At 34.5% G+C, this 26,283-nt stretch overlaps 4 protein-coding genes across 4 annotated transcripts; all 4 read left to right on the plus strand.

Annotated features, from left to right (window-relative positions):
- The first annotated feature begins 2,498 nt into the window (after window positions 1-2,498).
- LOC106426857 (ribonuclease III domain-containing protein RNC1, chloroplastic) lies at window positions 2,499-5,041 on the plus strand. The gene is made up of 4 exons (XM_013867586.3): window positions 2,499-3,419; window positions 3,981-4,185; window positions 4,252-4,452; window positions 4,528-5,041. Exons 1-4 carry the CDS (start codon window positions 2,620-2,622, stop codon window positions 4,933-4,935), a joined length of 1,614 nt encoding a protein of 537 aa, XP_013723040.1. The 5' UTR covers window positions 2,499-2,619; the 3' UTR covers window positions 4,936-5,041.
- A 207-nt stretch (window positions 5,042-5,248) lies between these two features.
- LOC106426858 (cyclin-B1-1) lies at window positions 5,249-7,475 on the plus strand. The gene is made up of 7 exons (XM_022694405.2): window positions 5,249-5,523; window positions 5,724-5,896; window positions 5,965-6,135; window positions 6,211-6,333; window positions 6,417-6,824; window positions 6,894-7,075; window positions 7,154-7,475. Exons 1-7 carry the CDS (start codon window positions 5,484-5,486, stop codon window positions 7,314-7,316), a joined length of 1,260 nt encoding a protein of 419 aa, XP_022550126.2. The 5' UTR covers window positions 5,249-5,483; the 3' UTR covers window positions 7,317-7,475.
- Window positions 7,476-10,088: 2,613 nt separating this feature from the next.
- Window positions 10,089-16,601, plus strand: LOC106426864 (suppressor of RPS4-RLD 1). Its single transcript, XM_013867593.3, has 23 exons — window positions 10,089-10,349; window positions 10,424-10,533; window positions 10,647-11,344; window positions 11,437-11,481; window positions 11,618-11,719; window positions 11,793-11,873; window positions 12,130-12,196; window positions 12,308-12,408; window positions 12,502-12,609; window positions 12,888-12,958; window positions 13,048-13,104; window positions 13,410-13,515; window positions 13,602-13,682; window positions 13,912-13,998; window positions 14,101-14,307; window positions 14,484-14,809; window positions 14,946-15,032; window positions 15,133-15,232; window positions 15,308-15,399; window positions 15,511-15,552; window positions 15,641-15,731; window positions 15,808-15,905; window positions 15,985-16,601. The coding sequence occupies exons 1-23, from the start codon at window positions 10,225-10,227 to the stop codon at window positions 16,271-16,273; spliced, it is 3,171 nt and encodes a 1,056-aa protein (XP_013723047.2). The 5' UTR covers window positions 10,089-10,224; the 3' UTR covers window positions 16,274-16,601.
- Window positions 16,602-23,572: 6,971 nt separating this feature from the next.
- On the plus strand, window positions 23,573-24,540 carry LOC106415009 (lysine-rich arabinogalactan protein 18-like). The gene is made up of 2 exons (XM_013855970.3): window positions 23,573-24,188; window positions 24,331-24,540. Exons 1-2 carry the CDS (start codon window positions 23,742-23,744, stop codon window positions 24,418-24,420), a joined length of 537 nt encoding a protein of 178 aa, XP_013711424.2. The 5' UTR covers window positions 23,573-23,741; the 3' UTR covers window positions 24,421-24,540.
- Window positions 24,541-26,283: the final 1,743 nt, after the last annotated feature.

The raw sequence follows: 26,283 nt of genomic DNA on the forward strand, positions 1-26,283 counted from the left end.
ATTTCCCATTAACTATAATTTGCTAATTTTGATCGGGTCATCTGGTTATTAAAAATTTACCCCCTGTTTCAGAAAGATGTACTCCATATTTTAAGATTTTCATACTCCCTCAGTTTCGATATAATTATCATTGTAGGAAAAAAAATTGTTTCAAAATAAGTATCGTTTTAGTGTTTCAATGCAAAATTTATTAATAAAATTATCCACTTTATTTTTCTATTGGTTGAAATATAGTTATTTTTATAGGTTGTGTTTTTATTTTAAAAATACACAAAATCATATGTTTTCTTAGTCTGTGTGCATAAACATAGAACGATAATTAAAATGAAACGGATGGAGTACTTATTAAAAAAACATATCACATTTTAGTTACCAATACATTATTTTTCGTAATTAACTATTCCCCGTAGCTTTTAACCAATATAATTTTAATAAACACAATTATGTTTTTTGAAGTTTACAATTTGCAATTAATTTATATATTGAAAATGTAAAAAATGTATTTTTTAAACAATTTTGTTTTTCTAAAACATATATTTTTTAGAAACCGAGGGATTATGATTTATTTATATACTGTATTTTACACATTAAAAGCAAATGGTTGAATCGTCTTCCTCGAATATATGCTTTTATAAAAAAAACAAGTAATCACTGCAGACAAGAGGAAAGAACAGATCAGAACGCAACAAAACAAAAATACAATTCTTATTTATTCTTGTGGAAAGGTCATTTGTTAATATAACATTCAATTTGGATAATAGAGATTAAGCAAGTCAGTCCATAATTGGTATTATTTGTATCCACCAAAGCTTTGGCTATGATTAAGGGATGTGTGCTGAACAGTATTAAAAGCAGAACGGACGCAATTACATGAAATCACCATTCATCACATCACTTTTGTGGATTAGTAAACAGTAGTGGAGTCATCTGCTCTACAGCTCTGTAAGTGGAATTGCAAGTTTTGCAATATGCAACATTTAATCACTTTTGAAGGTGACAATAGTCTGGTCCCTAACTTGATCAAAAGTAAAACAAAGAAACTTTAACCTACCGAACTGGATCCGTGAAATCAGAATATGACAATCAAAATACAATGAAATAGCAATAAGATGAACTCAAAGAAGATACTCAAATATTATATTTTGTTGTTTATTTTTATGTTTGTCCTGTATTTTAACAATCTCCGCCAGGATTACACAGTTTCAGGTTAATAATATATGACAGGCTTTTACCGTAAAAAAAAAAAAAACAAATAGCATTGTTCTACTAGAGGCCCGATCGAAAAAAAGAAGAAGATAGGCATGTTAATTGTATCCTATTACATTATATATTAGATATACTACAGCCAAAAAAGTAACTAGATATATATCATATAATGTTTTGTTAAAAATAATATTCATAAATATTTATTTAAGGAAAATATATTTAAAATGAAGCTTATGCTTTTGCATTGACAAATGTTTTGAATTAAAATAACACAAATGGATGTAAATATACTAAAACGACCAAAATGGGAGGACTCGTGCGTCTTCTAGTGTTTGATATTTATAGTATTTATTTCTATACAATTCGGATTATCATGTGCCATGTGGTCGAGAGAACAAAGAGTAACACGAAAGGGAATCTTTTTCCTGTAAAGTGTATTTTTCAATAATATTGATCACACTATTGAATCTCTGCTCTATTGCCATGATTACATGTTTCTCAACTCTTCACGGTTTAGTTTCACTTGTCCTCGGAAGTTACTCGTGCTGTAGAGAAAGTACGAGTATCCAATGTAACAGAGATTCGAAGAAAAATCTAACTTATACTGGATTAAAGAAAAAAAAACAATTCAAACCATATTTGCTGCAAAATTATAAATTACAAAACTTTGTTACATCGTCAAATTCACATCTCTTGTTATATCGGGTTCACCAAACGGCGCATAAATCTGCTTATGTAATAATATGCCTTTCGGAAATTGTCTACTGATGTTAGTTTATTCCAAATTTGTATTATGAGTTTGAGCAGTTCTATCGGCAAGCTCTTCAATGAGTTTTTAGCATTTAAGAAAAAAGAAAAATAAATTAATTTTGGTGAGAGAACGTTGAAAGGTTCTGATTACAGGGTTTTAAGAATCGGTTCCAAACTTAAAAGGACAGATGTCATTGCAGTAGTGTTTCAACTGGTTTTGGAAAATTAATACATAATTAAATTACTATAATAACATTATTTTTTTTGTTTTAGAACCTTTCACAGGTTGTAACCGATGGAAGATCAATAAAATTCTAGTTCTGTCGGGAAAAAAATTACAAAACTACTTATTACGAAGGCGAACTGAATCCAATAAAAAATAAAACCCATAACAAACAAAATTTTCGATAAAGATGGTATGCAGGCTCAATAAGAAGAATCCAATATGTCTCACTGTAATATAATGGGCTTTTAAATGGGCTTTATGGACCCAAAACATTACACTAAAAAACCTTTGATCCAGCAAAGAATCTACACGGTATCGCGAAAATCTACACCTTATCCAATGGAACACAGAAGCACTCACTCCTATTCACCATTTCCTTTCTCTCCCTCCGCTGCAATCAAAATCGCGCCTTGCGCGACCCAAGTTTCTACAACTCAATGGAGCTTTGTTCTTCATCATCTCCATCCTCTTCTCTCCACCGCGTCTCACCCGAAAAACTCTCCTTCTCTTCCTCAATCTCTCAGTTCCAGCTAAAGCCCTCGACTTTCGCCAAACCCAGACTCCAAATCCTCCGAATCCACGCCTCCCTCGCTTCAGAGACTCAGGGACTCCCACGAGACAGCCCTCAGCGTCTCCTCAAGGAGCTAGCCCAGCGCAAACAATCCACCGCCACTCCCTCCAAGAAGAAACTCCCTCCCAAACGCTTCATCCTTCGCCCGCCACTAGACGACAAGAAGCTAGCGGAAAGGTTCCTCAACAGCCCGCAGCTCTCTCTAAAGTCTTTCCCTTTACTCAGCTCCTGCCTCCCTCCTTCGAACCTCAACTCCTCCGACAGAACATGGATCGACGAGTACCTCCTCGAAGCCAAACAAGCCTTGGGATACTCCCTCGAACCTTCCTCCACCCTAAGCGACGAGAATCCTGCGAAGCATTTCGACACGCTTCTCTATTTAGCGTTTCAGCATCCTTCTTGCGACAGGGCACGTGCGAGGCACGTGAAGAACGGGCACTCGAGGCTTTGGTTTTTAGGGCAGTATGTGATCGAGCTTGCGATTACTGAGTTTTTCTTGCAGAGGTATCCGAGGGAGCCTCCGGGGCCTATGAGGGAGAGAGTGTTCGCTTTGATTGGGAAGAGGTTTCTCCCCAGGTGGATCAAAGCGGCTAACTTGCAGAATCTTGTCTTTCCTTATGATGATATCGATAAGTTGCTTAGGAAAGATCGTGAGCCAGTGGTTAAGTAAGTTTCCTCTCTTGTTGAAGTTGAGAGTTGAATCTTTAGTCAAGAGTTTGAGTTTGAGTTTTATCTACTTTTGTTGTGACATGAAGTGACTGTTGTCTGATTCTCTTTAAAAACTTGTTTAAGGGAGTTATCTTTAATGTTTAGACATGCCTAAGTATTTATCATACTCTTGTATGTAACTTAGTTGCTAAGAGCTTTTAGCTGGTTTGAATATTTATCTCTTATGATAAGTTCAATAATATAATAAAAGTGTTTCCTGAATGTGACATATATTTACTACTTATCCATAGTTTAGGTTGATTTGAGCTGAGAATTGGATCTTAGACGAGAAATTGAGTTTGTTGTAGCATGAACTGATTGGTGTCTGATTCTATTCAACAACTTGATTAGTGAATTTAACTTTTATGTTTAGTTGCTAAGATCATCGTTTGTTGCCAAATATGAACATTAAACTCTTTTGATATGTTCAGTATATCTGCTTCCCATTATACTATTTTGTATCCCTGTGACATATACTTGCTACTTATCCATGTTTACTTTGTCTTGTTTCCACGCTAGATCTGTGTTCTGGGCTTTGTTTGGTGCAATCTATCTATGCTACGGGATGCCGGAAGTGTACCGTGTGCTTTTCGAGGTGTTTGGGATGGATCCGGACGCAGATGACTGCCAGCCTCGAGCTAGGAGACAGCTTGAGGATGTAGATTATGTCTCTGTTGAGTTCGAAGGCAAGAAGCTAGGCTGGCAAGATATTGCTACGTACAAGGTAAATGAATCAAAAGCTACAAAACACACTGTTTAAGTACTTAGACTGATGTTTGGTTTCTTTCAGCCTCCTGAAGATGCTTTGTTCGCACACCCGAGGCTGTTCAGAGCCTGTGTTCCACCTGGAATGCACCGTTTCAGAGGGAACATTTGGGATTTCGACAGCAAACCCAAAGTCATGCAGGCCTTAGGATACCCTTTACAGATGAACGATAGAATCCAAGAGATAACCGAAGCGAGAAACATCGAGCTTGGACTCGGTTTACAGGTAAAGAGATCAATGAACTTTGTCATGCACTATGTTAAACTTTCCTTCTTTTTTTAACATTTTCACTTCCTTCAGCTCTGCTTCTTGCATCCTTCAAAGCACAAGTTCGAACACCCTCGGTTCTGTTTCGAGAGATTGGAATACGTGGGGCAGAAGATACAGGACATAGCGATGGCGGAGCGTTTGCTGATGAAGCACCTAGACGCGCCTGGCAAGTGGCTGCAAGAGAAGCACAGGCGTTTGTTGATGAACAAGTTCTGCGGTAGGTATCTGAGGGAGAAACGTCTTCACAACTTTATAATCTACTCGGAGGAGGTTCACGATCGGTATGAGCATAACCGGAGACTTAGGAATCCTGCGACGACAGCTGTTCAGCAAGCTATTCACGGACTAGCGTATACCGTCTACGGAAAGCCTGATGTTCGGAGGCTCATGTTTGAGGTTTTCGACTTTGAGCAGATTCAGCCTAAAGCTATCGTCTGAAAAAGTCTATTTTACGTGTAGCATCTCCATATTTGGTATATGTTGGTGTATTTAGAGATACTTAAAGACATTTGATTTGACTATTTACGTTTCTTTTTTAGAACTACAGAGTTAATCGTGTTTGATATGAATCAATTCAAAAATGAGATGCATTACATCAAAAGCCTTTTGTTACTTGTGTAGGTTGAGGGAACCAAACATTCAAATTCAGACAATGGAGCTGCCAGGTATAATAACTCTCTCTACATGCTGCCAGCCAGTTTTCATCAAACAGACCAAAGCACTTAATGGGCTTTTGGGCCTTATGCAAAAAGATATTCTCGTTATCTATAGCCCAAGATATTCAACCCTAAACGGATGAGCATCAGTTTTCCACCGTTGGATGAAGACTCCATCGGCACCGTTGAAATCAAAATTAGAAAAATCAGACCGTTGGGAGAAACCGCTCATCTTCCTCAAGAAGCCTCCTTTATAGAGGCCCCACTATTTTAGTACTAATCATCGGAAGAAGAAGAAGAAGAAGAAGAAGAGAGAAAATACTAACGAAAATGATGGCGTCTCGATCGATTGTTCCTCAGCAAACCACTGGTACAGAGATTGATCCGAGATGTTCTTTTGATTTTTTTTGTTTTAAATCGGTTTTATTATCAAAACTCATATCTATAAATCTGAAACTCTTGTTTCTGGGTTTTGAGTTCTGTTCTTGAATTTCTTGTTATTTATAGTTGTGAATTAATTTTTAATTTACTGAATCTAAAAAGATGTGAACTTGGTTGTTGTGTATGAAGGTGATGTTGTTGTGATAGTGGAAGATGATGATGACAAGAAGGCTGCGAAAGGAAGAAACCGCCAGGTTCTTCGTGATATAGGCAATGTTGTTCGACGAAATCACCCAAAGAACAACGACCCGGCTAAGATCAACCATCCTCGTACACGCTCTCAACACGCCCCACTCGTTGAGGTAACACATCTCAAAGTTTGTGTAGATCTGTTAATAGCTCATGTTAATATCGTTTTTGGCATTTGCAGCTTGTTAAACCTGTGGCGGTACCAAAGCCAAAGAAAAGAGCTGAGAAACCAAAGGACGTAGAGGTTATAGAGATAAGCTCAGACAGTGATGAAGAACTTGGTTTAGTTGCTGTCCAGGAGAAGAAGAAAACAACAGTCTCTTACACATCTGTTCTCACCGCTAGAAGCAAGGTTAACATTTGACTAATGATTCTTTTCATGTTTGGTCTCTTCTGTAAATTTCTGTTTGCTATTTATTATTCACAGGCTGCTTGTGGTGGTTTAAAGAAGAAAGAAGAGATTGTTGATATCGACTCTGTTGATGCTAAGAGTGACCTTGCAGCTGTTGAGTATGTGGAAGATATCTACAGCTTCTACAAGTCTGTTGAGGTTCCTACTTAAACTTACTTACTCATTCATGAATCTTTCCTTTTGTGACATTGTGTTAATGAAACTTGTATAAACATTGGCAGAGTGAATGGCGTCCAACTGATTACATGAGGTCACAGCCTGAGATTAACGAGAAGATGAGACTGATTCTCGTTGAATGGCTGATAGATGTATGCGTCAGATTCGAGCTAAACCCTGAGACGTTTTACCTCACCGTTAACATCATGGATCGGTTCTTGTCTGCTAAGCCTATACCTAGAAAAGAGCTTCAGCTGGTTGGTCTCAGTGCGCTTCTCATGTCATCCAAATACGAAGAGATCTGGCCACCACAGGTGGAGGATCTAGCTGACATTGCAGACCACGCATACAGTCACAAACAGATTCTGGTGATGGAGAAGACAATACTGTCTACACTCGAGTGGTACTTGACGGTTCCGACACATTACGTCTTCCTCGCACGTTTCATCAAAGCTTCCATTGCAGACCAACGAGTAAGAGATCTTTTATTACAGACTGGTTTTGTCAGTTTCTCAAACTGGTTCTTGTTTTATGTCTTTCAGATGGAGAACATGGTGCACTATCTGGCTGAGTTAGGAGTAATGCATTACGACACGACCATAATGTTCAGCCCATCACTGGTTGCTGCAGCTGCAATCTACGCAGCGAGATCAGCTCTTCACCAAGTTCCCATTTGGACTAACACTCTCAAGCATCACACCGGCTATTCTGAGACTCAGCTCATGTGAGTGTGTGTAAAACAAAAGATCCTTTTCCATCTTCATCAAGCTGATTGATTGTTTACACAATGATGATGAAACAGGGATTGTGCGAAGCTATTGGCGTTTCAGCAGTGGAAGCAACAAGAAGAAGGGAGTGAGAGTAAGAAGGGAGCTTTACGAAAGAAGTACTCCAAGGAAGAAAGGTTCGGTGTGGCAATGATCCCCCCGGCCAAATCTTTGTTGACCGGAACCGACTCTGCTTAGGAGTTATAAGACCACCCACCCCCATGAAGAAGAAGAAGAAGATGAAATAATCTACTACTAGATATGGCTTTTCATTAGATTTAAAGTTTTGTACAAGTCTAATGAGTTACTTTGAAAACATATTCTCTATTGAATGAATCCAAATGCTTCTTCTTATCATCATGAATATTCGTATTTTTAGTTGCCTCAAGAACAAACGAGGAGTTATATAACTTATAAATAAACCGACCGGTCGAGATTTGGTTCAATTTCCACGTTTCACATCAGGTCTGAGGTAATTAATCCATCGAGAAGACGACAACTCATGCCACACCTCAACAATCCTTCATTACATGCATACATGGATAGACATAAGATTACAGAACCAGAAGATTTCAAAAAGCCCAAGGAAGACCAAGGCTTTAAGATCAGAAACATTACCAGCTTGGTTAGGGAGAGATCTCCAGTTCTTATGACCATACTTCTGAATGAAAGAGATGAGTTTCAGGTCTTCGTCGTAGCTCCATGGTCCTCTCTTCACTTTGGTTTTGTCACAACATGGCGCTCTTCCTTTGCCCATTTTCTCTACTCTCTCTCACACACACTTTTTAGTTTCCTTTTACCAAATCAAGTTGGTCCTATGTGTATTTATACAAAAAATTGGTGTGTGATCCTGACTTTTAGAAATATGTTATAAACAAAAGACAATGACAATGGTCAAATCAGATTTGTTTAAATTAATTACTATCTATATTTGTGGTTGAATGTCACATGATTCCTTCTTTCCTAATTGTACACTTACCATTTGTATGTCAAAATAAATAGTAATTATGTTATAAAATATTATCCCACATTGAATTATCAATATGTTTTGAAATTTCAGTTGAGTCTCACAATTCCTAGTCAATCTAAAACATCTTAAAATGCCTATGATGATATAATTGTGATTATATCGTTCTATAAAAAGAATTGACTATTATTAGAGATAAAGTGCTCTGATACTTATCTTTTGTTTTTTCATGATTACTATTAGAGATAAAAATTGCTCTGAAGTTCATTACTTTTCTTTATGCCAATGAAGGGAAGAAATGCCATTCTTTGAGGTTTGCTTGACTTGAATGTGAATTGTGAGACATGTTCCTTCTACTCCCAACCCTTTTTCTTCTTGGGTCAAGTTAACCAAGCCAACTTAACATAACTATCTTGGACATTAAAATATATTTATCTTTATATCTAATTTGGATATTTTTATTTGTATGGGGATGTAGTTTATACGACAGTGGATAGATATCATGCGTTTAGAAAATCGATCGGAAGGTTAATAAATTCACTTTCAATTGATTATATTTAAAGTATATAATTGTTTGCTTTATATATTAACTGTAGTATTTTATGACAAGTAAGTATATTCAATTCGATTTTTATAGGTGCATAGAAAATTTTGGCGATGAGATTCGTTCTCAAACTTGATCAAATGTATGTCGATAGATGTTTTTTTAATTATTTGGAACTACTTTCTATAAAGACAGCTACTTTATGTATGATTTTTGTTTAACCATTCAATTCTCTCTTAATAGGAGATCAACGATAAAATCTTCAAATGCAATGGAGAATTGGCGAAAGTGGAACAGCAATATTCATCTTATTGGACATTATTAGTACATTTTTAGAAACATACTGATATCAGTCAACAATATACCAAGACTTGGCTGAAAGATTGGAGAAGGGATGTTACAAAGGTAGAGATCTTATCCTGATGTCTGGTGATAGGTATTTTCGCAGCAAAGTGGAGCTTCTTAGAAGATCATACATGGTTGTCAACTTCATTAAATCAGAATACTGTGGTTTACTTACCAGCCACGCTGCATCTGTCGACATAACTACAGTTTTTCTGGGAGCTCCGATATGGCATTGTATCCTAAAGATGGCATCACAAAAGAAAGAAGAGAGAAAAAAAGGCCAAGAAAGAGAAGAAGAAGATCGTTTTGGAAACCAGCGACGACGAAATCTGAAGACGACTTGAGCGATGAGGTAGTCATAGAGAATTGAGTAATGGTTTCTTTGTTCTTGCAAAACAATTATATTATGGGCTATATAAACTTATGAACCAAAGATTTTTTATTTAATTATATTATCATAATACGATTTATAAGCAATTAATTAACAAAAATTCTTAATCTATACTATATTAAAATTGAAATTATAAGCCAAATCACCAATCATATTATGAAAAATTATCATGTTAATTTTTTATTTTTAAAAATGTTTATATTACCAAAAATCATTTATTTCAAAATAAAAATATCAAATATATAAAACTTACAAAAGTAAAAATTATTTAGAATCTACCAGAACTTTTTGTAACTCTTCAAAAGTGATAATGACAATGATTCTTTGTTAGCATAAAGATTGACTTCATCTTCTTGAGAGTCTTGATGAGCCGTTGGAGTCAAATTTTTATAAGGTTGTTAGAATGAATCTGAACCATTAATGGAACTCCATGTGTCAGGATCTAATCAAAAAGTATTTTCCATCAGCTCTCGTTTGTCTACGTCTTGTAACATCCTCGTAAATCCGTTGTAATCTTCTAAATATTCAAACGTTCATCCTCTTTGCTTAAAATGTAGCATTAAGACATGACTCTTTAATTCGGTTTATCGGTTGGAGAGGCGTAGTATACTGGGCTGGGCCACATTTAAAAAAACAGCGATGATTAGTGGGCTGGCACACGTGAGAGGAGACTTCACACGTGTGGGAATTTTCACTCAAGGATTTGATTTCCACCACAGGAAGAAGCACCCCACCCATCATCGTTAACTTTTAATCTCTTCCCAAAAGTCTTCTTCTCTCTTGGCAGTTTTCACCACTCTTTGTAGTTCCCGTTTTACCCCTCATCCCAGGGCATCGGAGGCGGACGCGCTCGTAGCTAATGGAGACGGCGGCGGCATCGGAGCGAGTCGAATTGGCAAAGCACTGCAGCTCGCGGAACTGGTCTAAAGCGATTAGAGTTCTCGATTCGCTCCTTGCTAAGCAGTGCTCGATTCTCGATATATGGTTGGTTCGCTGATCTTCAATTCAATTCAATTCAATTCAGATCGGTATCAATTTGATTCTCTTTTCAATCTCAGCAATCGAGCTTTTTGTTATAATCAATTGGAGCTTCACAAGCATGTGATTAAGGACTGTGACAAGGCACTTCAGCTTGAGCCTTGTGCCATTCAAGCTTACCTACTCAAAGGTTAGTTCAACTTACTGCTTCAGAGTATCGATTATCTGTTGCCTCTGGTGGTTGAGTATGATTCTAAGCCATAGCTTTGGGGAAACGGTTGCTTAAGCTTTGTTTCCATGTAGGACGCGCTCTTTTGGCTTTGGGGAGAAAACAGGAAGCTCTTCTTGTTTTGGAGCAAGGTTACAATATTGCTTTGCAGCAGACTTCAGATGTGAAGCAGCTACTTGAATTTGATGAGCTACTTAATGCTGCAAGGCCAGAGATTGATGTCACTCTGAACCATCTTGCCGCTGAGACAACAGGGCAAGAGACCCCTGTCTCGTCTATAAGTTCGTGTGCTACTGAGAATTCTGATGAGAAAGTACCCTCGAGTATGACTGTTACCGAGTCAGGAGCATGTAGCAATGGAAACACCCATGAGTCGTCTAGGGAATTGGGTGAGGAATCAAAGATTAATGGTGTTCCAAATGATGCATCCAAGCAATCTGGTGGTGCCTCCGAGTCACGTAATGGATTAGCTTACAAGGAGAAAGAGAATGTAAAGTCTGGTAGCCAAATGAATGGTTCTTCATCTAAACCATGTAATGGTTCTGATTTGCGTGATGATTTATCGGAAACTTCTGATCGGTTAGGGGATCTGTCGGTCATTGGGAATAAGTTAAGTAGCAAGTCCGGATCTATTAGCAAATTGAGCCTTAAAGCTGAGGCACGTTGTGGAGTTAGCGATGAAACCAAGATAAATAAGAAGTGTACCATAGCGAGAATATCTGAAACCCATTCTATAAGTGTGGATTTTCGACTTTCTAGAGGCATTGCACAGGTATAGCAATCTGTATTTTACATTGTATCTTACTGGTGTTGAGGTATAGCTTCGAAACTCTTAATCAATTGACTTTTTTTTTCGTTCAACAGGTGAACGAAGGAAACTACATGAAAGCTATATCTATTTTTGATAAGGTGATTTTTTTCATGTACTCCACCGAGTTTCTTTTGCTTTTCGTTTCTCCGTTTTACTTTCTTCTTAGAGGTTGTTTGGTAAAAATGAATGGATCTATTTGTTTACCATTTTAGTTTATCTGTGTGCACTCTGTAGGTGCTTAAAGAAGAACCTACTTACCCTGAGGCACTTATAGGAAGAGGGACAGCTTATGCATTCCAAAGAGATCTTGAAAATGCTATTGATGATTTTACTATGGTATTCTTCGTATATTTGGCAAGAGTTGTTACCACAGTGGGTTAAGTTCACCAATTCTTCTCCTATTGGTTAGGCTATTCAATCGAATCCAGCAGCAGGTGAGGCCTGGAAGCGGAGAGGACAGGCTCGTGCTGCTCTTGGGGAATTTGCTGAGGTTAGTGGTTCCACAACTTCGCTGCTTATGTTCTTATACTCAGAGCTAAAAGCACAAATAATAAATGTATTTGACGGGGCTCTGTTCGACCCTGCACATTCATTGATTGATAAATAATATTTTCTGATTGATATTTAATAATTTGGATTAGCCTGTGATTGATGTCTGTGTTTAAGCCTGTTTAGTGCTTGCATTTTGTGGGTAAAAGTTCAGAAACGTTTCTTGTGCACACTCTTAATCTACTCTTTGGTGATAGGCGGTTGAAGATTTGACTCGAGCACTGGAATTGGAGCCAAAGTCACCTGATATTTTGCATGAAAGGGGTAAGGGTCTTTATGATGTATTTCCTTTTAAATCTTGCTACCTATTTCAGTTTTGACATCTTAATAACTGCATTCAGGTTTTATTACCACTGACAGTCTCAATTAATTCAGGTATTATTAATTTTAGATCTAAGGACTTTACTGCTGCTGTAAAAGACTTATCTATATGTCTGAAGCAAGAGAAAGATAACAAGTCCGCATATACTTATTTGGTAAGACTATCGTCTGTTGTTATTCTTGGTCTCCGAAGTGACCATGACCAAGTCCGCAAATGTTTTCTTAACAAAACTTTGTGATCTTTCCAGGGACTAGCTTTTGCATCTCTTGGTGAATATACAAAAGCTGAAGAGGCGCATTTGAAGTCCATCCAGCTGGATAGTAATTATCTTGAAGCATGGCTACATCTCGCCCAGGTAACACGCATTACTAATTTATATTTCTGTAGAACTTTTAACTATTTAGCTTAATTGTCATGAAAATAGTATTTGGTCATTGCTTTATTCTTCTTTTTTTTTCAATTTGGGTTTCCATGCATATGATGGTGAATAAGGTTTTCCTGAAAGTTACTTCTGTTCTGCCATTGGAAAATGACCTTAATTTAGCTGGCCCATCCTAGTTTCTTGCTTAAATCAATTGTCTATGATACACTCACACTTTTTTATTCACTGTACTTGATGTTGTTTCCTGGCAGTTCTATCAAGAGTTGGCTGACCACAGCAAGGCTTTGGAATGCATTGATCAGGTTCTACAAGTTGACAACAGGTAGCTCTTAGTTGAGATGAACTATCACATGTTGCACAATATTTCTGGGTTTGCCATCGTATTCATGGAATTTTTCCTTTCTTAACCAGGGTTTGGAAGGCCTATCATTTGCGTGGATTAGTGTTCCATGGATTAGGTGAACACAGGTATTTATCGTTAGGCTATACTAAGATTACTGGAAACTGAAATTTTGGTTAAAGAGGAAAATATGCCTTGGTTAATGTGCGTGTTACCTAAAACTCACGTATATCTCAATGTGTATATGTACTTCAAGATATGATGTCTGATTAAGATTTTCTTTCCTAGTTCTTGGTGTTAAAAGATCTCTGTTAGAGCAACCGAGAATTTTGATGGTCATATTCACCTTGGGATTTATCTACAAGGCTGGTCTTTAAAACAGTTTTATTATTCACCTAATCACCTGTAGTTGTTTTGGTATTTGAATTTTCAGGAAGGCTATCCAAGAATTATCTATTGGCTTGAGCATTGAGAGTTCAATAGAGTGCTTGTACCTACGAGGTTCCTGCCATCATGCTGTAGGGGAGTATAGAGAAGCGGTAAATGATTAAATATTTATATGTCAACATTATTGCTGCAGTTTATAAGGAGACTCTCTCTTATTATTACTCGCATATCCTCACAGGTGAAGGACTACGATGCTACAGTGGATGTGGAACTTGATGCAGTGGAGAAATTTGTTCTTCAATGCTTGGCATTTTATCAGGTTCCAAAATATGTTTTGTCTTTGTTAATAATCCAAAGGTTGCCTTGATTGAAAGCTTAAATTGAAATGTTATGTGCAAAATTACTGTCTTGGTACATTCTCTTTGTAGCAAACCTGTAATGATAGGATATTGCGTTGCTACTTTCTAATATTGGATGCTTCATATGTTGCAACGCTGAACATTTCCTTCACAATTAATATTTATGTTATCCTTTTTTTTATTCCGCAGAAAGAGCTTGCCTTGTATACGGCTTCCAAAGTTAGTAGTGAGTTTTTCTGCTTTGATATTGATGGTGACATAGATCCAATGTTCAAGGTGATATATATCTCTGTCGATATTTCTGATATCTCCTTTATGAGATGCCTATGAGTGCTCTCAAGTGATGTATGTGATTTTTCTTTTCCTGTGGGTTTACAGGAGTACTGGTGCAAAAGATTACACCCAAAAGATGTATGTGAAAAGGTTTACAGACAACCTCCCCTACGAGAATCCCTTAAGAAGGGTAAACTGAAAAAGCAAGATCTTGCAATAACCAAACCTAAGGCGAATCTTCTGCGTTTTACTGATATGATTGGAAAGAAAATCCAATACTTTTGTCCTGGATTCTTACCGAACAGACGCCAGGTAACTTGGAGTAGTTACCTCAACATTCTCTTTTTTTCTTGTCCCTGCTGCATCTATCTATATATATATATATATATATATCCCCTCTATACTCTCTATTATGCATATAATTGTACGCCTAGCCTCTCCTGGCTAAACTATCATGGTTACGTCCCATTAATCATTTGTGTTTACAGCACCGTATGGCAGGATTAGCTGTGTTAGAAATTGCTCAAAAGGTTTCAAAAGCTTGGCGCATAGAGTGGAGGAATTCAAACAAAGGCATGGCAAAAAATGGGAAGAAAAACCGTAGGAGAGAGAGAATCAACATGCTTAGCCAGAATAGAGGTGGTGCCGGATGTAGTACGAGCACTTCCAGTGAAACTTCAACTGGATATGCCTCACTAGAAGATCGATCATCTGGCCGCTCTATCTTGTCTTGGCAAGACGTTTATTCTTCTGCTGTCAGATGGAGACAAATTTCAGAGCCTTGTGACCCAGTTGTGTGGGTTAACAAACTAAGGTACATGTTCCATTTCGATTGCTATATAAGTAGGTGTATCTAATGATTCTTAGAACAGAAGCCTCTTGCCATCTTCAAGTCTCTGAGCTTCAGTTTCTGAACTTAACTTTCATTTGATTATTTATGCAATTTGCAGCGAAGAGTTTAATTCTGGTTTTGGTTCTCATACGCCAATGGTACTCGGACAAGCTAAAGTAATACGCTATTTTCCAAATTATGAAAGGTACAATGTTTACATAGAACGTGAGCATTTTTTCATGTATTCAATCGTGGATTTTTCTCTCTCCCATGGAATGATCAATTTCCATAATATACTATTGTAGAACCCTGAATCTTACAAAGACCATCATCAAGGAGAAACTCTGTGTACGCAGCAAGGCAGATAAAGTGATTGATCTATCTAAAGATGATAAGATAGAAGAAGTCAGTCTTCCTTTTCTTCTTGCGTAAATGTGAATGATTCTCGTTATCTTACTGAAATTGCCCAACGGGATGCAGATAATGCGTGCTGAAACGTGTGAAGAGCTGCACAAAATTGTTGGTGAGGATTTCTGGGTGGCTACTTGGTGCCACAGTACCGCATTCGAAGGGTAAAATTTGTTTGTTTATTACTATAAAACCACAAGTCTTCTCTTCTCACCGTTGCTCTTGTTTTTTTTTTTTTGCTTGACTATTCTTCCTCTTTTGGTTACTATCTTCAGGAAACGGCTTGAAGGAACTAGAATCACCTGCATTAGGAAACCGTAATCTATCCTTCTACGCAAACATTTTTCACATAAACTCTGATTACCACTTTCCTTGGACTAATATCTCTTTGTTCTCTTAATCCAGGGGAAGTCTTGGGTATGATTTTGCGATTAGAACTCCATGTACACCTGCGAGGTGGAGTGATTTTGATGAAGAAATGACCTCAGCTTGGGAGGTAAGCATTATAGTTTACTTTTATGTTTTTCATTCCGAGAAAACAAACTTCAAAAATCTCCTTATGAATCCCACAGGCTTTATGCAATGCCTACTGTGGAGAGAATTACGGTTCTACCAACCTCCAGGCTCTAGAAACCGTCAGAGACGCTATCTTGCGCATGACATACTACTGGTAAACTGATCAAACTTAAAACATATGGTCGTTATTGATTGATTACTCAGAACGTGTTGGGTGTTTTTGTCTTTGGCAGGTACAATTTTATGCCGTTAGCTCGAGGGACAGCGGTAACGGGATTCGTAGTGTTACTAGGACTTCTGCTAGCTGCTAATATGGAGTTCACCGAGAGTATCCCTAAAGGGTTACAAATCGATTGGGAAGCTATACTTAGTGTTGAACCGGATTCCTTTGTTGGTTCGGTTAAGTCTTGGTTATACCCGTCCTTGAAAATCAACACCTCGTGGAAAGATCACCCGGAAGTTTCCTCGGCTTTTTCAACGACCGGATCGGTTGTCGCGGCGCTTAGCTCTTACAATGATTGAGTTTTGACAATCTTTGTCTCTTCTTGTCGTAAGAGGTAGAAGAAAGCTAACCAACCCGAATGAGCAGCGAGAAAACTTGTGTTTCAGTCATAAATCTTCGGGTTTATGATATGTTTGTGTCTTAGAAAACAAACAAAATTGATAGGTGTTTTTTCTTTATTTTACATAACTCATATAACTTTATTTTACAGTTTGAATAATGTATCTCTATATTATATGAACTCTCTTTGCAAATCACAAGTTCACATGAGTGTGTTGCTTATGATTAGCGAAGCCTTGTACTATTACTAGTCTAAAATAATGACATTCACCATTAATACCGTGATTAGTATGAAGCTTGTTTATTCTGAAATTATATTCCTGATTGTTTTTTTTTTTGAAAAAGGGCTTACTGTTATGAAATAACTTATAATTTATAGTATCGAGAAATTTAAATAAGAGTAGAATTTAATACCCGTAGGAAGCAAATAACACTAGTATAAGGGAGAGAGTTTATTATAAGGAAGAAGAAGAAGATGTAATGGTTCTTTGATTATAAACTCTTGTTCTTGTTTTTTGGTGTACAAAAGAGTGAGATGAGTGATGGTATTTATAGTGAACAACAATACATAAAATAACAAAGATGGTGCTTAATTTGGTAAATGAGTGGGTGATCATAATGCTTGATGAGTAGATGATCATAGTGCTTGAGTTGGTAAAGGAGTGGATGATCATAGTGCTTGAGTTTGGTAAAGAAGTGGATGATCATTTCAATGCTTAATTTATAACACTCCCCCTTGATCATCCATCTTGTATTACGTGGTGCCTCGTTAAAAACCTAGTCATGGAAAACCCAATGGGAAAAACCGTAGTAAAAGTAAAAAGAGTACAACTACGTAAGCTCCCCCTCGAATGAGTAGTCATAGAACCTTTAGAACAATGATAGATTTTCATCTCTCAAATTGTAACATTCTCTTTGGTTGTCTATCTTTTGTATGTTCTTTGTTGCCTCGTTAAAACCTTGTCATGGAAAAACCCAATGGGATAAAAAAAAACATGATAAGGAAAAAGAGTACAACCACACTTACTATCATATTTCTTTCCCTGGAAACAATATCTTCAGGATATGCATTCCAATCAACTCTCTTCAGAGAATTGAGCTTAAGAGAATAAACTCTATTCATTTCTATTATGATATCTAGGGCCTTTAGACTTCTTGTCCATAATTCTCTTTTGACTTAGACAATAGTTTATTGGTCTATTTGGATTTCAAACCAAATTTCTTACATATAATCGTATAGAAATTCGTCTCGTACATACGAATTATTCATTTGTAACTATAGAAGTTACTATTATGATTTTCTTTCTTTTCATATGAAATTACATCTTTCAGTAATGAAAAAGATTAATAATTTTCTTAAATAACACTCTTACGTATGGTATTTCAGGACCAAACATATACGAGCGTCTTAAATAAAATACTTTAAGGATCTTTATGATAACATCTCAGTTTTAGATCTCCAGTTTAGAATACATAAAAACAATATGGTATTGTCAAGAGTTTTCTTCCAAAATATAATTTTTCTATAACTCTTCAGGAGTTTTGATTATATTCAAATCATGATTCTATTGATTTATAATCTCTTGATAAATACAAATGGATACATTTGTTAACCTTATAATATTTCATATATCCCATAAAATAGTTTGTTTCAATTCGATCGAATATGCAGAGTTCCCGGGAACATGATTTTGATATCATCAATCCTTCATGGATTATACTTTCAGGGATTAACATTTTTCAAGTGGATTGTTTTATTCAAGTTCTTCCTTTATTACCAGACTATAAGGAACTTGAAACTAGTTGCATCTACCATATGAAATTATGTCTCTTCACAATCAATTTCATATTGATCCTTCTTTGTGTGCAACGGTTCATTTACATCTCACTTGTTTCACACTTTTAGTGTATGGACTACTGGTCCAAATACTTCTCTATTTCACAAGAAGTTTATATCTTTGTCTATTGCATCTTTCTGATTTGGCCAATCATTTCTTTGTGTACACTTTTCAATAGACTTTCTTTCATGATCCTCTTTCTCATTTATTATATCAACTGCTACTTTGCATGTATAATATCATCGACGTCAATTTTCTTATCGGTTCCATTTTGTTTCATACATGACATAACTTATTGAGATCTCTTCATTTGTCTCAGGTACCTGAATTTTCGTCAGTCATGTTTAATTTCTCTTCTGGAGATCATACAAAACTATATTGCCTCGTTTTGACCATTATCAATATATGCTCCTTTTCATTTACGAGGATTTATCTTGGGAACCAATCTGTCTACCACGCTGCAGGCGTGACTAGCAGTTTGATATTGTTCTTGTAGAACATTTATTTTTATTGGAGCATTTACAGCTGGTATATGTGACTTGATCACTATATTTATATGGGTCGTGTCTGGCAACTGCTTTAGTAAGTTTTGAAATGAATTATCTTTTGGACTTCTATTTCACATTGTGTTTAGCCCGAGGATCAATGATAATTCATTTCAACTTATTTTCTTTTCCAGCTGTTTATTTTCTCCCCCTTATGTTGGAAGTACTAACTCACTTTTAGAATTCATGTATAGCCTTACTTATATTTTTCGGGGATGGCTCTGGATTCTTAAGTGTCAATAGAGATTTATATCCAACATATATTTCCAACCTCATTTGAAAACACATCTTCATTTGAAGCTCTGTGGCGGAGCAACATCCAACATTCTTAGATGAAAATGATTGGTTTCTGATCTATACCAATGATGGGGAGAACTAGTGAATATTTATTGGCTTGATGCGAACCAGTGTTGCTCAAAATGTTTAGCACTTATCTCAGTGAATGTGCTATAGTCGTTAAAGACTTTAAGAAGTGAATTCACCAATATTATAAAAATGCATAGTGGGTGATCAGTCCACTAACATCTTCGTTATTTATGCCAATATCTTATTTTGGCTGGTGAAAACCATATTACCCTTTTATCTTATGGGTAAGCAACATATGTCAAATCATTCGGAAGAATCTTCTGGTTCTTATATGACTATGCATATGACCTTTAAGTATATATTCGCATTATTAATGAACCAAAATGGTCTAACTGATTCATGCCAAATGTAAACTTCTAGTTTACTATACATTTATCTTCATTATACTAATCTTTGTGTAGTACAATATATAAGAGGCTGTAGATATTTTCTCTAAAATACTTATACTGCTTTGAGAATTATTTCTGATTGAAATGTATATATCATTTCGTTTGCTTATTGTCTCAACATAAGTGTCTCAAAATCTTACGGATTTACTTTGAGAAAAATTCATCAATCTTAGTTTTAGTGTAAACATAATCTTCTGGATGTTTGACTTATCATAAAAAGTGAGATTCTTTAACTCTTCCCCTCGAGATTATAATACTACAGGTTTATCAATCTCGAATGTATCTCATTTTCTTAATCAACAACATATCCTACATGGGTTATGTATTTTTCGTAGATCCTTTTAACTTTTGATACTTATAAAAATACAATACCTTAAGAACTTTAAATTGCATTCTTAAGAACTTTAAATTAAATTTTTATGTGCAGTAATACTATGTATACTTCTGGAGCATCATATATATCCTCTTTTTAAGCATTCTATAAGTTTTTACTACCTTGTATTGTACACACAATAAATTTTCTTTCATCTTCAGATGAATTCATAATTTCTTTTCTTTATTACCATGTTTATTTTCTCAACTTTAAGTGAGAGTATGAGTTCTATAAAGAAACTCTTTGGACCTTGACCTCATTTATGCTCACGTCTAAAACCACTATTTATGAGTTTTTTAAATGTCATATTCTCTTCAGGAGAATGAATCATAATCAACTAGACGTGATTTATCAATAGATATTTTTCAATATATATGCATCATAAAAAAATTTCTTGAAGAAATTTTACTTTTAAACTTAACATCCAACATAGTTGGCTTTATTTACAGACTTCAGGTCTTGTAATCTTTAAATGCAAAATACAAAATGAGCTTTAGGTAATCACTTCAGGTGATAATACATTTTATATATATTATTCTCCAAAACTTATGGATCTTTTAGAGTCAAGCTTTAAACTTAAAATCCTCAATATAAATGGTAATAAAATCAAAATATTTCAAATATATATAAATATGTATTAACAAAGGTGTCTTATTATATCAGAAAATAAATAAAACTTTCATAGTAATTATTATATAGACTATATTATTACTCTCATGCTTTTTAACAAAGTTTAACCTATCAATCAATTTAATGAACAAATTTATATCACTGCCAACTTCATGCAAATTGATTTATCTAATCAAGTTTGTTAAACTTGTATATAAAGCATAAAAATACTTATCTTATAAACAGAAGTATATCGGCGATGAAAGTTTCAGCTGTTCACGTTTCTGAATTGGCTGATAACTTGTACATATCTTTCCGAGAGAATACACAATCCTGAAAACTTTAAATTTTGCTCATATAAATATGGCCATTACATTAGTAAATATCAACATATAATCCAAATTCTTTTATGATATTAGACCAAAGACTAATCGACCACAAAACTAACCGATTACAAATAATTTCTTTTATGATGTAGACCATGAATCATAAAGTATGTTTCCTTAATACCATTAAACCATGAAGCATATTAAAGTATAATAAGCAAAATTTAATTCATCAAATAACTATTATTCTTACATATAGACAAGCGTTGATATATATATATATCATCGTCTAAAATGACTATATATATATATATATATTTAGAATTTCGCAATTTTAAAATGAACCATTTATTATGAACTTCATAATTTAAAAACCGTTTACATTAATCATACAAGCAATTACAAGGAGAAGCGATGTAAAGAAAATTAAACCGATAATCATCTTAAATTCACTCGGAGTAAATTCTCCATCGAATAAACCATAAATAGAAACACAAATAAAAATGGCACATAAAAACAAAAGCGCGCGAATCATCTTTCTTGAAAAATCGGAGGAGAGCGATTTTGAAATTTTTGAGAGAAGATGAAATGTTTTGGATGATGAAATGAAGTGAAAATGAGTTGTATTTATAGATGAAAATTACTGTTCATGACCGTTGGAGAAAGGGGAAATTTTTGAAAAAAAATTCTTTGTGACCGTTGGGGTTAAATCGAGTGCACCAAAAATTAGTCCGAAAATATCGTATTAAACGGTCAATCAAATCTATAAAATTTCATAAAAGTGAAAAATTATGACAATGAAATATTTATGTTATATGACAATAAATCATGCGACGGCTCAGCCGATCAATGCATAATATCAAATAAATTATACGGCGGCTCGGCCGACCAATTAATAATAAACAGAATATAAGGCGGCTCAGCCGACCAATAAATAATAAACAGGATATAAGGCGGCTCGGCCGACCAATAAATAATAAACAGAATATAAGGCGGCTCAGCCGACCAATAAATAATAAACAGGATATAAGGCGGCTCGGCCGACCAATAAATAAATTAAATTAATAGTAAATAATATAGGCGGTATTCCGGCCATTATAACATGATATAAATAATAGTAGAGGCGGTATACCGACCATTATAACAGGGTATAAATGATACAAATAAATTTTACCGAATCGCAGAGTGATCGTGCTGATAACGTGTTATGAAATAACTTATAATTTATAGTATCGAGAAATTTAAATAAGAGTAGAATTTAATACCCGTAGGAAGCAAATAACACTAGTATAAGGGAGAGAGTTTATTATAAGGAAGAAGAAGAAGATGTAATGGTTCTTTGATTATAAACTCTTGTTCTTGTTTTTTGGTGTACAAAAGAGTGAGATGAGTGATGGTATTTATAGTGAACAACAATACATAAAATAACAAAGATGGTGCTTAATTTGGTAAATGAGTGGATGATCATAATGTTTGATGAGTAGATGATCATAGTGCTTGAGTTGGTAAAGGAGTGGATGATCATAGTGTTTGAGTTTGGTAAAGAAGTGGATGATCATTTCAATGCTTAATTTATAACACTTACAAATTTTTAATTGTTTTTCATACCAAATACTAATTTGTTTAAGATTTGAGTCAAGACCTGTAAGAAAGTCAACGGACGAGCCATTCGGTTGGGTGTTCTCCACCACCGACATGGCCGCTCTCGAAGTTTCGGCCGGGGTCTATTGTCTTTACTCTGGAACACTTTTTGTAATAAAAACAATGTCAATCTTAATGCTTCTTCTGTTTCATAAAATTACATGTTTTAGAAAAAAAAGCTATTCCAAAAAAAATATTATATTTTTAATGCATATTTTATTAATTAATTATGATTAATTCCAGATTTCAGATTTCACAAAACTTAATTACACTTATTAAATATTTATTGGTTTAAAATAATAAAAACAATAATCATAAAAATTCATATATATATAAATAAGATTTAATATATTTTATTAATATGTGTGAGAAAATTAAAATATGTATTATTTTGAAATAAATAGAGTACTAAATTAGTCATTGGAAAAATGGTAAGAAGCAAAATCTTAATTCCTAAGCAATACATGTCTTCGTAGACAGTTGATTCGGTTTCCATTGTTGTATGCATATTTATTTCCAATCTATCGATTACTCAATACTCATGGGATGAGGATTTAATGAAAATAAGTTTTTGAAAAATATAATGAATGAAAGTGTTAGTTGGTATAGAAGTCATAATGAGCTGTAATTTTTTTTTAAGTAATGCAAAGAAATAAATTTAGGAAAAAAATATTTTCTACCAACACAAAAAGGAAAAGAAGATTTGAGAAAGATAGACAATGCCAAAATATTATATTAGTAATTGAAAGAAATCTTGATATTACTGCTAGAGGAGATGTATGTGTGGTATCAATCAATGATTTGTCTTTCCTTCTATACATTTCAACCAAATACATTGTTTGTTTAAACATTTTTATTTTTGCTTTTTTCGTTGTTTTACTAGATTAAATTATTTTATTTTTTGACCAAAAAAAAATATTTTATTTTGCATAAGAATTTACATAATTTTTATCGGTGATAATATTTCCACACTTGTCATGAAAATCAGACGCTTAGTTTTTTTTTTTGATAAAAAATATCAGACAATTATAATAGAATAAAATAACTGTAAAAATAAAGCTAGTGAACCCTACATAAATAAAATACAAAAAAGATAAAGCTATCGAACGGCCCTACGTTAATTATTTACAGGATATAGGTCTACACTCAACGGCTACATCTGTCTGTGATATTTTTCTGATCAACGGTCCGAATCTCTTTTCATCGACTATATATTAAACACACACCATTCTCTTTCACCAACACACAACACTATTGATCAAAATCATTTACTTACATCCTTTACTCAATTATTTTCTAAGTTCTTTTCTTTTTTCTTTTGATTGAAATACTAAGAAAAACATGGAACGTAATGTCCTCCTAACGGTTACATTGATCTGCATTGTCGTCGCCGGTGTCGGTGGCCAATCTCCGGCCTCCTCTCCGACTAAATCTCCCGACGCTCCTTCTACTCCAACTAATTCTCCCTCCCCCCCACCCGTGGAAGCACCGAAATCACCACCTCCCGTAACCTCGTCTCCGCCACCAGCTCCTGTTCCCGAGAGCGCTCCTCCCTCGCCTTTACCAAAGGCTTCGACTCCGGTGAGCTCTCCACCGGCTTCAGTACCCAAAGCTGCTACACCTCCATCTCCGGTAGCCGATGCACCGGCTCCAAGCAAGGGTAAGAAGCATCAAAACGCGACGGCTCCGGCTCCTGAACTTGACAGCCCACCTTCACCACCGATGGAAGCTCCTGGTCCTAGCTCCGACGCCGTGTCTCCTGGTCCGGCCACATCCGCCGACGAAAAGGTAAACTAGCATGATATTAAATCAACAAAATATTGAAACATGAAAACATTCATTCTCCTTTTATTAGTTTAAAAAGAAAACATTCATTTCAATATTCGTTGTAATTATGTTGTATATTAATATGGAATTATTATTAATGCAGAGTGGAGCCGAGAGCACAAGTGTATTGCGGAATTTAGCAGCGGTGGGAGCGGCTGCAACCGCCTGGGCCGTTCTCGTTATGGCCTTTTAAATTATTTTAGTTATCATTTCGCTCCTTCATTTGTAGCTTCTTTTTTTTGAACCAACGATTGTCTTTTCGCGTTTGAGTGATGAGTATTATTTAATTGATTATTACAGTTTGTTTTCTTTATTTTCATTTGGCAGACAAATTGATTTTTCTTATTTTGGCAGCCAAATATAGTCTTCTTTAGTGATGGGTACGATTTCTTCATCGAAAATGACACATTAAAATTTGATGCAGACCTAATATATCAAACTGTGAAATTGTTCTAATGTTTATTTCAACGTATATGAACAATAAGCAAATCAGTGTAACTGTTTTTAGATGTTTATATTGCTGAGTGCATTAACTAATTTACTGGTACCACATGTGGATGCAAGACGTATTATGGAAGGCGTAGGTTCATTTGCCTCCAATAGATTTAAATTTTTTTTTTTTGGTAAATTTCGGATGATTGAAGGATCGATTCTCTGAATGCCAAATTGTCTCTACTCAGTTACGATTCTTTCCATCAAATCCTTGTTTTTCCTTTTCTTTCAAATATTTGTTTCCTAGCAATCCTAAAATAGCTACATTGAACGCTACTATATGTCTCGTTTTCTATAAATATCTAAAACTCATTGATGTAACATATTCTGTATACGATAACATATCTTAAATTTTTATGCTCCCAGTAATATATGCTAATCTGTCAATGTGAATCAAAATTAATACATGATATTTTCCTTGCTAAACTTTTGGCTAGTTTCTTCAAATGACCAAATTATTATACCGTTTGATTGAAAGTACAAAGAGAGAGGAGGGTGAGAAGTACACTTTATTACCGTACTTTGATTAAAATTACATTACTGCATTTTGAATAATGAAATACTAGGGTAAGACCCAGGGATGAACATTATATATCAATTATTTTTATGTATTATATATCATTTTACATATTGTGAAATAATAAATATATATTAAATAATTAAAAATTCAGTAAATATTACATATATAATTAAATTGGTGCAAAAACATAAATAAAATTTTCTGATCCAAACAAACACTTTTTATATTTGCTATGATATATACTTAAATTTAAATAATATTAACAAAAATATATAATATTTTTTTAATATTGATATCTACTAAATAATAGTTTCTACTCATATTGTTTTTTTTTATCATTTGTAAGAGTGTTAAGATTAATATATACATATATTTTAGCTACATTAGACAATTTCAAAATTAAATTATTTATGTACTCTTATATGGTATGATAGTTTAATTTGAATGATATTAATATATTCATAAATATATGTATACATTAATTTTAATATTTACATATATGTAAATATATTAATTTTAATATTTATTAAATGAGATCTTCTTGTATCTTGTCATAATAAAAATTTTAAACCATAGATCAGATAAATTTTAATATGATATTTTTAACAGTTTTAGTAATTTATAGTCTTTTTAAAAAATTTAAAATATAACATATGTGGAAAATCTAAATTTTTTTATATGGTTAATTTTATTGTTTAATATATTTTAATAAGTTAAAAAAATTTAAAAATAATAAAGGATACACTAATTTTTATCAAATCTTTATTATTCAAAATCATTAATTATCATATATATTTTAGCTAGATTAGGTAATTTTGTAAATTTTTATTTAAGGAAAGAATAAAAAATTAATAATTTATTTATGGTTAGTTTAGTAAAAGTTTATTTTATTGTGGAAATGACATATGGATACCTCAAATGTTGAAAATATTTTTCTTTTTGTATACGAGAGATATTCATAGAGAATAGTAGGTAAACTCAATTTTCAAGCAAAGTTATTCTAAAAGCTTAAAAAGTATTTACAGACGTTACAAAAGACTGTCC

Source organism: Brassica napus, chromosome C1 (genome assembly GCF_020379485.1).
Source record: "Brassica napus cultivar Da-Ae chromosome C1, Da-Ae, whole genome shotgun sequence".
Taxonomy (NCBI): domain Eukaryota; kingdom Viridiplantae; phylum Streptophyta; class Magnoliopsida; order Brassicales; family Brassicaceae; genus Brassica; species Brassica napus.

Excerpts from the sequence above, each read along its gene's own strand:
- LOC106415009 (XM_013855970.3), top strand. The coding sequence starts at position 23,742 with ATGGAACGTAATGTCCTCCTAACGGTTACATTGATCTGCATTGTCGTC. Across the intron at positions 24,189-24,330 it reads CCACATCCGCCGACGAAAAG|AGTGGAGCCGAGAGCACAAG; the intron begins GTAAACTAGCAT and ends TTATTAATGCAG.
- LOC106426864 (XM_013867593.3), top strand. The coding sequence starts at position 10,225 with ATGGAGACGGCGGCGGCATCGGAGCGAGTCGAATTGGCAAAGCACTGC. Across the intron at positions 12,409-12,501 it reads AGTCCGCATATACTTATTTG|GGACTAGCTTTTGCATCTCT; the intron begins GTAAGACTATCG and ends TGATCTTTCCAG. Across the intron at positions 15,033-15,132 it reads TATTTTCCAAATTATGAAAG|AACCCTGAATCTTACAAAGA; the intron begins GTACAATGTTTA and ends ATACTATTGTAG.
- LOC106426857 (XM_013867586.3), top strand. The coding sequence starts at position 2,620 with ATGGAGCTTTGTTCTTCATCATCTCCATCCTCTTCTCTCCACCGCGTC. Across the intron at positions 3,420-3,980 it reads GATCGTGAGCCAGTGGTTAA|ATCTGTGTTCTGGGCTTTGT; the intron begins GTAAGTTTCCTC and ends TTTCCACGCTAG. Across the intron at positions 4,186-4,251 it reads AAGATATTGCTACGTACAAG|CCTCCTGAAGATGCTTTGTT; the intron begins GTAAATGAATCA and ends GGTTTCTTTCAG.
- LOC106426858 (XM_022694405.2), top strand. The coding sequence starts at position 5,484 with ATGATGGCGTCTCGATCGATTGTTCCTCAGCAAACCACTG. Across the intron at positions 5,897-5,964 it reads AACACGCCCCACTCGTTGAG|CTTGTTAAACCTGTGGCGGT; the intron begins GTAACACATCTC and ends TGGCATTTGCAG. Across the intron at positions 6,136-6,210 it reads TTCTCACCGCTAGAAGCAAG|GCTGCTTGTGGTGGTTTAAA; the intron begins GTTAACATTTGA and ends TATTATTCACAG.